Below are 14,262 nucleotides of genomic sequence, written 5' to 3'. Positions count from 1 at the left end.
ATCAAACTTGTGTCATTTAACTTAGGCCAACATGAATTATTTGGTAATTTGGACAACATGCAGCACTTTTAGAGTTAAAACGATGCCTATAATAGTTCTAGTTACATCATGTTGCATTAGTATGTCCATATGACTTGACTTGCACACTAAACACCAAGCTACAGTCTGGGCTCCTCAAAGGTCCAGCCTAAGACCAAGGTTTCTGTAGAAAATGGACATGATGCCAAGGAGGAGCAGGGTGAGGATGCTACTAGATTGGCTCCACATGGTGTCAAGCTTGGCTATCAGATCCTAAGGATCTGTTCCAAGAAGGGATGGATGAATGCATCTCAGGGCAGTTCACAGTGGGGAGGGAGGAGGAGGAATTGATCAATTTGTCACTGTGTATTTTGAATGCATGTACCTATGTACACATGCATTCCTGGTGCCTGTGCAGGCCAGAGGAGGGTGTTGAATTTTCTGGCACTGGAGTTATGGATGTTTTGAAGCTGCCAAGTGGGCGCTGGGAACTGAACTAGGTTACTCTGCAGGAGCAGCAAGTGTTCGGTGGTTGATTCATTTCTTGAGCTGCACACGAGTGGTCTCTTAGGGCAGTCTACTATTCCTCCTGGCTTTCTGGGCAGACAGGGCAGTTCTGGGGAGCATGCCTACAGGGAAGGTGAAAGGAGGTGCTGCGGCTTGTTGTTCACAAAGTTATAAGCCCAGGGAGTGAGCTTTTGCTACATTAGTAGCTAGACCACTGCCTGATATGCCTATAATTCAAAGCCTTAAGTACTTGCTATAAAATGGAATCATGTTTGCCTATATCACATTTAGTCTCTGAATTGTGAGGCAGCAAGAAAAGTGACTTTTTTTTTTTTTCTTCAAGACAGAGTTTCTCTGTGTAGCTTTGGAGCCTATCCTAGCACTCGTTCTATAGACCAGGCTGGCCTCAAACTCAGAGATCTGCCTGCCTCTGCCTCTGCCTCCCGAGTGCTGGGATTAAAGGTGTGTGCCACCAATGCCTGGCAAAAAGTGACTTTTTATAATAAAATGAGAGAGCACAGAAGTAGATCATGCTCAAACTGGTAGAGGCTTCAGATGCTCAAACCCACCCTCGTTTGGAAGTGGAGGCCCAGATAGACTCTAGCACCTGCTCATATATTCCATAAGTACAGTGTCAAACAGGGAAGGGAAGTACATTTTATTTATATCCCAGATGAGGATCCTGAAATCTACTTAATTAAATGTTTGGCCCAAGAGAACAGAGACATGAATAAGAGTTTTTCTTTCCTTTCTTCCTTTTTCTTTCTCTTTCTTCCTTCCTTTCTTTCTTTTCTTTTCTTTTCTTTTCTTTTCTACACAGCCCTGGCTGTCCTGGAACTTACTATGTAGATCAGGCTGGCCTTGAACTCACAAAGATCCATCTACCTCTGCCTCCCCAGTGGTGGGATTAACTGCATGTACCACCATGCCTGGGCCAGATGGCTTATGCACAATGGCCAGCCACTGAAATCTTATACCCAGGCTAAAAGATCTGTTGTCTTGCAGGGCAACCCTGTAGCACACGTGGAGAACTACTAGGCTCAATGCTGCAGGCCCCAGGAAGGTGAGAACCAGCAATGGAAATAGGGTCATCCCAGCAGGGATTAAAAGCGCTCTTCCTTTTTAGCCTTACAAATATTCACAGATGTTGCCTACTTCCCTCAGTGCTTCACTGCCAAGTCCTAGAGATGAAGGCCAATACACTGAGGCAGAAAAAGTTGTGTTTAGAAATACCACTGTTACTCTTGGTCTTTCTATTTGTTTCAGTAATAACCGTAAAGTTCTCTTTCAACTTTGTGTAAATTATGGCTCAGTAACAGTGGAAATGATTTCCTAGAAATAATGTACAGAAAGAGATTTATACCTTTCAATGATGCAATCAGTGGCAGGTTGGACATGCTTAGAACCACTTTTTTTTTTAATTAAAAAGTTCTACTTAATTGTTTAAATAAAAATAACAACATTAAAATAATCTCTACATACAGTTACAAAGGATGGGAAAGTCTTTTGAAATTCTGAAAAGATGAACATGATGTGTTCATGGTGTTCTCGAAGTACAGAAAAGTCAAAAAAACAAAACACAAAAAACAAATGAACAAAAAACCCTTCCTGCTCCCAGTCAGGTCCTCTGAGAGAACTGAGAAGACCTAAGTATGAACATGGTCACTCTAGTCAACCACTTTTATGGACTGAAAGCTTGAGAGAGACTGGGTATGGGTTGGCCTGGCTCCGAGAGATCTAGAAGGTGGGATGCTGCCTTCGGGATGGATGGTCCGTGGGTACTTGGCAGCAGCTGCCTGAGGAATGGTTTGCTGTAAAGATAAGAGGCTGCTTTAGTAATCAGATGTGAAGCATCATTTCATCACTCATAACCCAAACCAACAGGCATCTGGCATCCCGTAGACACCAGCAATGCACTGGGTGGAGTTGCCATTCAAACAAACACAGTGAAGCCCTCTCTAAAAGAAGCCCATCGGTTCAACAGCTGCATTTAATACCAGAGCCTTGAGAATCATTGCTCTAAGAGGTCTGAGAGGAAAAGACCTACTGAGGCCAAGCACAGAAAAGGACTTGATGGTGTCTGGAGGAGGACAGCTCTAAACCACGGTGTCTGTCAGGATGAGGGTCAGCTCTAAACCATTCACCCCCTCTTCTATCCAACTCTGGCCTTGCTTCAAGTCATGGTGAAATAGACCTCAGATTTCACCAGGGAGCAGACCCAACATTTTATAGTCACAGAAGAGAAGGCTTCCCAGAAGACACGGGGCTCCCTTCATGTCTCTGTCCTTCCAGGCGGTCTTACTATGTAGCCTAGGCTGGACTCAAACTTGTGATACACCTGCCCAGCCTCCAGAATGTTGGGAATAAGGAACATGTCACCATACCCATTTGAACCACCATTTCCTAGACAAGGGAAGAACTGGATGTGGAGAACAAATAAAGACACTGAAGAGCAGGTGATCTGCACATCAGTTCAAGGCTTAGGAGAACATTGAGACATGGGAGCTAAAAAATTAAAGTCAGGGCAGGGCAGACTTTATTGTACCTGCTACATGTCTTAGTAGCTGGCAGGGGATTTGTATCAAATTAAGTTCTTAGTCATGTCACACAGATTGCTATTACAGGATCTTCCAATTAGAAAAAAATTTTATGCATTAGGGGCAGGATGGCTCAGCAGGTAGAGGACGTGGGTTTGGTTCCCAGCACTCACATAGTGGTTCATAAGAATGGTCTCTGTGGACACTAAGCATACACTTGGTGCACACACATATGTAGGCAAAACATTCATAAACATGAAATTTATAAAAAATACATTTAGCCAATATATTTACCATGTATTTCAAAGACTACATAATAAACAGTTTCCCCATGTCCAATTCTGTCTTAAAAGTGAGAACTCATCTATGGAGAAATGGAAAAATAACCTTCTTAAGGTATCTTCTTCTTCTTCTTTTTTTTTTTTTTGTTTTTTGGTTTTTCGAGACAGGGTTTCTCTGTATTGCTTTGGAGCCTGTCCTGGAACTCAGTCTGTAGACCAGGCTGGCCTCGAACTCATAGAGAACCACCTGCCTCTGCCTCCAGAGTGCTGGGATTAAAGGCGTGAAACACTAGTGCCCGGCTTTTTAAGGTATCTTATACAGATGTTTCTCCAACTATAAATATCTAGATAACCATTACAAATGGGAGCTTCTTGCAGTTTGTATGAAATTTTCATTGACAAGCACCAAATATGACATGATTTATCAAAGCTGTTTCCCCTTGAGATGAGTAAGAGGAACTGTAGAAAGAAATTAGAGTTCCCACGGGTATTATGATCTATAAAATACGGCAGAACACGAAATGAGCCCAGGAAGCAAGTAAATCCCCAGCAGAGGAGCAAAGGCGCTACAAACAGATCCATGCTTTATTGGCAATAATGGTTTCTGCTAGTTTAGCTCTTGATTCTCAGGAAACAATTCAAACACTATAGAGGACAACAACTGTCACATGACAAAAACTAAGCAAGTATGGAAGGGGTTTCTGGATTTCTCATAGCCACTCACTACCAGACAAGTACTGCATACATGCTAAATAGCAGCAGGCAGCCCAGGAGGGAACGGTAAAGAAAGTGGTTCTAAGATTCTAGTTCCCTGAAGTGTAGGTTTGAATAAACTATTTGATGGATGCTTAACCTGAACTCAGGGAAATTAAGGAAAACAGGAAAGGATGATATAATACTGGAAGAAAAGGAATTGATGAAAGTAGATAAAATTCTACTCCACTACAACAAGAAACTAATAAAAACAAGTTGAATTTGGGAGGAAGGAGGAGGAGAGTTAGATATGGGGGGTAGGTAGGAAGAATTGGAGAAATGATGTGATTTTATTTTAATTCATAAAACTTTTAAATAAAAGGATTCTAGTTCCTCAGTTCTTCTACTCTCTACAATACTAGAGCTGAAGAGACAGCCAGAACGTTAAGAGCACTTTCTACTCTTGCAGAGGACTGACGTTCCATTCCTAGCACCCACATGGCAGCTCACAACCAATCTATTTGTAACTCTAGATCTAGGGGATCTGATACCCTCTTCTGGACCAGGCATACATGTGGTGCACAGACAGCATGTAAACAAACACTCAATTATTAGAAAAGAAAGAGAAAGGAACAGAAAAACCTCATGTTCCTTTCCTAGTAAACTTTTAGTAAGGCAGGCTTCCTAATGGTTCCGTAGTTTACAAAGTGCTTCTGTAGATGTCACCTTACTTTTTGTATTATCTCATTTAATCCTGAATCCTGACGATGTTCCAGAAGCTCAGTACTTCCGCCAACCCCATTTCACAGAAGAGAAAATGGAGGCTGAACTATTTGACTTGATGTGTCTCTGTCCAGATGCAGCAAGTGGTGGTAACAACTAGGATGGTTTTCACCTGCTTCCTGCTGGTCTATGCATCTTCCCTTATACCATCTATATTTCTTGCAACTCACTATCCTTTAATATAGAGATATGTTAGATATGCTATTGAGAGAGACTGGAAAATACAAGGACAAGAGTGAGCACTCCAAGGCAAGGGCATTTTCTTATAATCAACCCCTGCTGCATGAATAGTCAGTTTATCAGTAAACTGTTTTTCTTTTTTGTTTTTTTTTGCTTTTTGTATGGAATCTTTACAGTTTACTGTTTTAACAGTCAACATATTGGATTGACATTTCTATTTGATCATTTTTATTGAGATGTAAATTTTAGACTAAGAGTAAATGGTACCAATGACCAACCATGAATGTCAGGGTTGATTAGCAGAAAAACTCATGACAAAAGACTTCCTGACAGGACTCACCACTGTGACTGGATGATGCTTCTCCACGACCACCGAGCTCATGGGGGGAGAAACTCCCATGATGGCCAAACTACTGTTGATTTTAGTTTTGGAAGGAAAATCACACCGACCCGTGATCCGAGCTGTAATCGTCTTCCCGGCTTTCTGCTGGGCTGAAGTCACAACTCTTGGTATGTACTACAAAACAAAACCAAATACCCAGCTGGGGGAAGAGCCACTGCACAATTATATTACTTGCTTGTGTAATCTTCAAAGAAAACACACAGTACTTAAAACCTAATGAGACAAAAAGGCAAAACAAAACCCCAATATTCCCAAACTCCAAAATATTCCTCTAACCTTGGCATGTTGACTATTTAAAAATGCTTGAGATGTAAAACCCTTATTTTGAAATGACAGACTCCCAGGAAGTCTTCTTGTGTGTTCTCTTAGGTAAACCACATCAACACCAGCTCACCGGTGCTGCGGGAGCCTGTGTACACACTGGTGCCATTTTATTAAGTGCAGATTCCTTACCACCGCTGCCCAGCCATAATGTGATTACTCCATCAAACATAACTGACTTCAATCCTCATGTAAAATTATCATCATTACATATATGCTTATATATGTTTTTGTCCTGCTTTAAAAAACTTTTATAATGTTTTTCATGAATACAGAAACCTAAAATAATTTGTAAAGAACAATTTCATATGACAGACTGGTTTCTTTTTCTTTATTCTCTTCCTATTACATTTAGTAAACAATTTTTTGTAAAAACATTTTAAAAAGTTATTTTTGTAAAAATAATGCAAAATGAGATAATCATATCAAAAAGCAACTTCAACATTTAAAGCTTTTATTGGTTACTACCAGATGATATTGAAGAAAGATTATATGTATATCAAGAATGATGTATAATTTCTTTTTTTCACTGTCAGTTAATTACATAAACACTCAACTCAGTGTAAGTTGAGCACTAACTCTTTGACTTATAATGCTTCATTAATGTTTCATATTTACACTATAACTGGTCAGCTCTTTAACCTTTGGTCAGAAAATAGAAAGGATAGTTGCTATTAAAACAATATAATAGCTCCAAAAATATGGGCAGGGTGGTATGAATGTGTGAGTCTAGCACCTGGGGGGCTAAGGCAGGAGGACCACAAGTTTGAGGCCAGCCTGAGCTATACAGTAAGATTCTCTCTCTCTCCCTTCTTCCCTCTCTCTTTCTTTCTCCCTCCCCCACCCCCTCTCTTTTTTCTCTCTCTTACACACACAAGTATCAGCAGGTCTGGTAGTATTACTGAGTGGTTTTGGCATGTCATGAATGGACCTATGGGTTTGATTCCTAGCTCCAGAACCAAAAATTTTAATAGTTCCTGGTAGATAGTAACTTCATTTAAGGACTGCAGATACTTCTCTAACAATAGAAACATTTTCTTTACGTATTTCCTTTCTTGGGTGCTTGATCTATGGATGTGTATGTTTGCACATGCAGAAGCCAGAGAGAGGCTGGGTGTGTCTCTGTTGCTGTCAGATCTACTGCCTTAAGAGAGGGCCTCACTGAACAGAAGCTCACTGTTTTGTTAGGCTTGCTGGCTGGCCATCGAGCTCCCATGACCCACCTATCTGTCTCCCCTGACTACTCACAGTGCCCCTCCGCCTCCAAAGCTGGGGCTATAGTCATGTACCACCATGCCCAGCTTTTTTGAAAATGAGTGCTGGGATTCAGAATTAGGTCCTTAAGTACTTTTCCAGCTGAGCCATCTCCCCAGGCCCATGTTTCCTTCAATGACAACTCTTCAAACTTAAGGAGAAAACAGCCTGTTTTGGACAGCTGCAGTAAATATGCTCTTCTAACATGTACCCATTTTGATGTAACTGAACATGCCATGTGAAGTATCAATCTAACTGCATGCTTTTTCCTCAATTGTTCTTCTGAAAGCATTGGATCAATACTGGTCCTTTCCCCATGGTTTGGCCCTTCCAAGCTTCTCTCTTTATCTGCATTCAGCTGCAGTTGATCAGAACTGTCTACCGAATCATGGAGAGGATAATCAAGGAGACTCAGCTCTGGGGAAATTAAAACAACCCAGAGGAAAACAATGTTTAATAGGGTTGTGCAATTCCTTAAAGAATCTGGAAAGAATTTGTTACAGTTCCAGAAAAATCCAAGCAAAGGCAAAAATGAAGCAATTAATTCTAGGAACAAAAACTATGCTGGAAGGAAATGTCATTGTATACATTCAAGGCTTAGCTATATTTACACAGGAATCTCAAGTATTGATTTAATTTAAATCTGGAACCACATGTCTAAACATTAATACACAGGAAGGGGGATGGCAGAAGGCTAAGATGGTGTCACAGACCAAACCCTTCATCCACAGGAGGAAGTCAACAGATAATGATTGGGATTAACAAACATATGATAATGAGAGGAACATACTGTTCAGAAAAGCCAACAGAAAGAAACAGCTAACAGCTTGGGGAAAGGGATTTGGAAGACTGTTGTTGAAAATGTAAGGACTGCTTTTTTAATTAATGAACTTTATGGATCTTATGTATTTGTGCAAACAAATCTCAGATTTTAAGACGTTCCCAGGGCTGCAAACATGGCTCATCAGTTAAGCGCATGGATTTCTCTTCAGAGGGACTGAGTTTAAATCCCAACAACCCAATGAGGTGGCACACAACCACCTGTAATCCAGCTCCAGGGGATCTGACACTTATAGTCTCTGTGGGTACCCACCCCCAACTCACACTTAAAAACAATAAAACCAAGTTAAGAAAATATGTCCACAAATGTTTTTGCAGACTAAATTAATGTTTCTATCTTCAAGAAATTGTATATTACATATATATAATATATGCATCAGCAAACATAAGGTACAAGATATTTTGTGAATGAATGAGATTGTTTTGGGGAGAGAGTGGCAACTAGGGACTGAACCTATGATCCATAGATGCCGGGAATTTATTCTATCAGTAAGTTGGGCCCCAACTACTAATCTACTAATGAAGATTCATAAATGGTATTTTAGAAGATAAAATTAATAGTTGACAAGAAAATCCTCTAGAACTGAGAATCAGCTCAGGGCTAGAACACTTGTTATGTGTTGAGCTCTGGGTGTGATCCTTAACAATGGGACCCCCACCCCAAGCAAATCCTTGCCCACTCCTGAAGACTGAGATAGAATTGAGCTTCCAACACCCGAAGCTAATACACATGCTCTCCACAGCCACTCATCTTACTTGGAGAAGGACAGAATGCATGACAACCCAGGAAAGTTTGGAATGAAACACCAGAGTAGCCAGGAAATACAGATGATCAGCTGCTCCACCCCAGCCAAGAGCTGCTTTAGACTGCCCCATTAATGAAGAGAGGACATGTAAAAATTTCATCTACAGTTAACTAGTTTAAATGAAGTCACCTGCACATTTGTAGAGTTGTTTATTTCCAGTGGTTTGTCACTTGCTAACTGTATTGTATACACAGGAAGTAGAGGCTGGGGAGATGGCTAGGTTGTTACCAGCACTTCCTGCTCTTCCAGGGCCTGGGTTTTGTTCTCAGCACCATATTGGCTGGCTTACAACCACCTATAACTGCTCAGATACCCTCTTTTGGCCAATATGGGCATTTCCTCACACCATACAAATCTACAAAATAATATTTATGTAAGCCAAATAGTTTAAACTGGTGAAAAAAGAGCTGTTTTAAAATGCATAAGGATGTTTTAGAAAGAATTTATACAAATAATTATTAGAAAAGATTTTTGTTAAATTAGGTGGCAGGGAGAAAACAAAACTATTAGCAGGTAGTGTTGAACATTTTACTAGTTCACAACATACTTTAAAGAAACTGACATTGGGAAATAGAAAACATGCTTAGTAAGGCTTATACTAGAAAGGTTGAAAATTGGATCTTTTGAGTGCTACTTACATCCACAAAGGGTCACCCTCTATAAACCTCAATTTTCTCATTTGTAAAATGGGAAAACAGTACCAACTACCTCACAATCCTTCTCATTTCCATTCTGATGGATGGAGAAGTTAGATGAAAAACTTCAGTAAATAGTTTGGAAATCCAGCTAGGACCATAGTGCCATCTACTGTCCAGCTCTGTGATTGAAACATAGTTTGCTGGGATAACTGCCTAAAGTTCTTTTGTAGGGATGTGTGGTAGGACGACAGAGTGCAGTTGAGACAGGCTGGCCTTATGTTTCTTTTTAAAACAAGAAGACGAATCTAGGGCAAACCTGAGTTTCTGAATTACACAAAGAAGTCTTTACACTGTGCTTACAGACCTGTGTGCCTCCTGACTCATGGCCTGGACGACGCTCCGCTCTAGGCACTGAATGTTCAAGTATGCTGTAACTGTCACTGCTAGGACAGTACTTTTGGATTACTTTTCACTACAGACTAATGTTTTAGCCACTTTCTGTCCTGAGTACTTTATGTGGGTTGACCCAACTAGCATGTTGACTTTTTCTTTTTTAATACATCTTATTCTTTGCTCCCTTTTATTGAAAAGGTTTTTTTCCTCACATAATATATCCTCATTATGATTTCCCCTCCCTTTACTTCTCCCAGTCCCTCCCTAACTCCCCTCTCATCTGGATCTATTCCCTTTCTATCTCTCATTAGAAAACAAACAGGTTTCTAAGAGATAGTAATAAAATATAGTAAGATTTAAAAAAAAAAGACACATCAGAATTGCACAAAACAAACAGAAGGAAAAGAGCCCAAGAAAAGGCACAAGAATTAGAGATCTACTTGTTCACACATTCAGGAGTTCCATAGAACACTAAACTGGAAACTATAATATATATGCAAATGATCACTAGCACAGACCAGTGTAGGCTGTGTCTGTGCTGTGAGTTCTTATGAGCTTTGATCACATTTATGTTGACTTTTTTCTCTATGTTCTCCATATCATATTTACAGCACTGGGGGATGAGAGCTTGACTGGATTTGATCCTTAGTACTACATATACAAATATGAATGAATACAAAGCCAGATCCCCACAAACACTGTAGCAACTGGTGTTATGTGTGTGTGTGAGAGAGAGAGAGACAGAAAGAGAGAGAAAGACAGAAAGAGAGGAGAGAGAGAGAGAGAGAGAGAGAGAGAGAGAGAGAGAGAGAGAGAAACGAGAAGGGTTGTCTACACAGTTACTGTGCTTTTCATGTTTCAAAGACTTCAGAATGATCTGAGGAAGTGAGCAACATGAGAGCAGTGAGCAGACTCACTCACACATACACTTGCATGCAAGGTCAGGTCTAAATGCAGACTCTGATATAGCCCCATTTTAAGGAGGAGATTTTGAAAAATCTAGCTGTGTTATCTGCATATGCAACACGAATGGCAAATTAGAAATTTAAATAAACTCCTACTGTGTTTATTTAAATGAGATCATCTACATAGGATTGTACTCCAGGATGCATAATCACGGAAAATAAACACAGCTGAACATATGTCAAGGTTGAATTTTAGTCTTATTTCTAAGTCAAAACTCCTCCACACATTCATATTTCTCTTACTATATACACATGTGCTATGTACTTTAACTTCAGGCAAGAGCAAACATGGCAAACAGCAGATCTCACCATATTTTTTTCCAAAATTAGTAGCTCTAAAAGGAAGAAATTCAAGTGAGCTAAAAGACAAAATAGACCAGTTTCTGGCCAAATCTATCCTCATTTACATAGAGCTCTCAGGGGCAATGGTGTCTGGTCATGGCTCACCAGGAAGAATTTAACACAACAGAGCTGAGTGTGGCTGTTCACATCTGTAATATTAACATTAGGGAGGCCAACCTGAGGTGAAAGAGTCTGTCTGTCTGTCTGTCTGTCTGTCTGTCTGTCTGTCTGTCTGTCCGTCCGTCCGTCTGCCTGTGTATCTCTCTCTCCCATCTCCAACATGAGAAACAGTAAGAGAGAAAAAAGACTTAAACTCCTTTCTGTTCTATCAGTGGCTAGACTCAAGGAGCGAAGGGAAGAAGTGGCCTCGGAAGCCTTTGTGTAAAAGCAACACTGGACAGGGAGGAGGTTGCAGAGTCGAGTCTGACAAGTCTGTGGTTGTCTGTAGGTACACTGTTTCCTATCGAGCCACAGCCATGAAGGGCTCTGTCAACAGCTTCATTAATTACCTCAAATACACACTTTTCACACAAACTCTCTGTCCTGCTCAGCCCCCATCTCTAATAACTGGAGGAAAGACTGTCCCTCTCCTCATCTCAACAGAGTTACAAATGAATAACAGAGATGCAATCACTTGTGTGTCATAGGTCACTTAGGAAAAAGGGATAGAAAATACCTCTGAGCCCTTGAAAATATCCACTAGTCTGCTTCAAGGAACGTCTGTTATTAACGCTTTCTCAAACAAAACTTATTTTTCTACAATAGTACATTTGGATTACCTTCACTACAAATTAATGTTTTAGCCACTTTGTGTCTTGCATACTTTCTGTGAGATGGTCAAGTATGACACTGACCTTTTCCTCTATGTTTTCCATATCCTATTTACAGCTCTGGGGGATGAGAGCTTGACTGGTTAGCTCCTTAGCACTACATATACAAATACAAACAAATGAAGGACTATAAAGTTAGATCCCCACAAACACCATAACAAGACATACATGCTTTTGAAGCCTTTCCCAGTGCAGCGCTTGCACAAATGGTACTAACCATTTCTTCTGGAGCAGTAGCAGCGATATATCCTGCACCAAAAACAGAGACAGGAACATGAACTGAAGAGGCGGATGTGGCTCCAGCAGAGGTCATGGAAGCGGTGGAGGGAATGGCAGTGGCGCTGGCTATTCCTGTTGCTGTTGTTGCTGATGGCATTGTAGATGAAGAAGTATCCAAATGAGCAGAAAGCTCTCGTCCCAGACCACCAGGGCCACCGTCCTCCTTTTTATTATTAGTGAAGTCTATCCCTACAAATCACAAATCCATTTTATTAACATTAGTGCAAATTAAGATTATAGCCCTCCAAAAAAAGGAAAAGACTAATGGCTAAAATAGAGCTCTAATGAAAATGCAGATATTTGTCATCTTGGGGGTTTACTGGTCACTTAATACAGTGTCAGCATTAACTGGCTAATGTCAACTTCAGATAAGGTGGAAGCTTCAATACCTGAAAACTAACAAATAATCTGCTCTTATATAAAAAATAAGAATCAACTATGTGCTCACTGTGGTAACATATGTGGGCACACAGGATGGGAAGGTCTACAGCCGTTCCCATTTCACACAGCCATCCTGACAAATGGCCTGCTTTAGAGCTTTGCAACTATTTCCCATTTCAACATCCTTCTCATTTCAATTACTACTTCTATTCTGACAAAAACAAGGTGCTTTCACTCTTGATTATTTTAGCAAGTCAGAAATAAATGAGACACAGATTATGAGTAAAAGCACCTGCCTGCTGACCCAGCTGTGGGGACTCTGGCTGCCTCACAAAGGGACCTGTCCCTGGATCTAGGAGTGAATGTAGTCAACTTTCAGAAGGTAGGACAGGGGCCTTAACCCAATTTCTGTTTTTTTCCCCCTCAAAATTAGAATTTGGCTAGTTTTCACCTGAACTATCTATCTCTGGATTTGAAAAGGTATCGAGATGTTGTAGACACTGAAGGAGACATTGTATTACAGAGCATGTCTTCTTTCCATCCAAAGGCCTGACTTTCAGTGATATGCGCATTATACACAGTAATAGTGACCTTGTTAAAGTTTAACAATGGTTACAGTTCAAAGATCCTTCCAATACTGGTGAAAGCAACTATTCCACATAAAATACCACTTATAAATTGAAAACTGTACACATGCATGCATGCATCCTCTCCCTTGCACCCTCTCACAGAGATTTAACATGTCTTTGGCAGAAAGTAACTTTGCATGGCAGATGTCCATGACTTAAAACCAGAGAAAAGGTCAGAGGTGACCAGCTCTTACTGATGAAAGGCCATTTATGAAGTTTTATTTACAGATTATCTCTTTCACGGGGAGACATCTTTCTCACTAAAACTGTGTCTAAAACTGCTTGAAAAGTCTACATCCATCATTTTAAGGATGTTTTAGAATGAAGGCACGAAAACTAGATAAGTTTTCATGGGACTGAAATTTTTTTTTTGAGACAGGGTTTTTCTGTGTAGCTTTTGGAGTCTATCCTGGCATTCGCTCTGGAGACCAGGCTGGCCTCAAACTCACAGGGATCCGCCTGCCTCTGCCTCCCGAGTGCTGGGATTAAAAGTGTGCACCACCAATACCTGGCCTGAAATCATTTTAATGAAATCAAACTCTCATAAATAAGCTAACTCCCAAATAGCATTTAAGTCTTATTGTTGTGCTCTGCCTGTGTCACAAAAGCACCCATCAGATTTATGGGAGTGGGTGAGATGGCTCCTCCAGCAAAGGGGCTTGTCACTAAACATGATGGCCTGAGTACAATTGCAGGTTGGTGGGAGGATACTTGACTCCTTCAGACTGTCCCCGGACCTCCACATGTGTGCCATGGCCTGTGTATGCCCTCATTTCCCCAAACAGATAAACAAATACATAAATACTACGAAAAAGCAACAAATAAAAAGTAACTGGTTAGTGTGGTAACCAAACTATTTGGGCATTAGTAAGATACACTAGTCATCCTTGAGATTTCATCATTCTAAGTTGCTACCGTCTAACCTGTCTATGGAAACAAGTCATGGTTAATTCTAATAGAAAGATGTACCCAAACACTACCACCCAGTACCATTTGTGCCTTAAATAATAAATGTTTGGTGACACTTTTAAGATGAAGGCAAGCCAAACACAAACACATTTTTCACAAAAGTGTAATCAAATCATAGTGTAACATGAAGTTAGCAAAGTGCCCCAGTTGGATGTAAGGATGTAATATTAGGAATACTAAAGAAGAGCTTGGGAGGCCGACTTAAAATGACAA

General features: G+C 40.5%; 1 protein-coding gene across 4 annotated transcripts in view; it reads right to left on the bottom strand.

The window, feature by feature from the left end:
- Nucleotides 1-1,027: 1,027 nt before the first annotated feature.
- Poc5 (POC5 centriolar protein) overlaps nt 1,028-14,262 on the bottom strand; it is a 31,859-nt gene continuing 18,624 nt past the window's right edge. For 3 of the 4 annotated variants that reach the window (XM_027401692.2, XM_027401691.2, XM_027401690.2), the window contains exons 10-12: nt 12,009-12,259; nt 5,340-5,516; nt 1,028-2,336 (exon numbers count right to left, since the gene is read on the bottom strand). In XM_027401692.2, coding sequence (XP_027257493.1) covers nt 2,193-2,336; nt 5,340-5,516; nt 12,009-12,259 — 572 coding nt within the window. In that variant the 3' untranslated portion in view covers nt 1,028-2,192. Of the gene's footprint in view, nt 2,337-3,905; nt 4,994-5,339; nt 5,517-12,008; nt 12,260-14,262 lie in introns of those variants that run through there. The other variant, XM_027401693.2, reaches the window with a different exon arrangement.

The sequence above is a fragment of the Cricetulus griseus genome, chromosome 2, assembly GCF_003668045.3.
Source record: "Cricetulus griseus strain 17A/GY chromosome 2, alternate assembly CriGri-PICRH-1.0, whole genome shotgun sequence".
Lineage (NCBI taxonomy): Eukaryota > Metazoa > Chordata > Mammalia > Rodentia > Cricetidae > Cricetulus > Cricetulus griseus.
The sequence above is the reverse complement of the archived record's forward strand: the minus strand, read 5'-3'. Positions and strand labels throughout refer to the sequence as shown.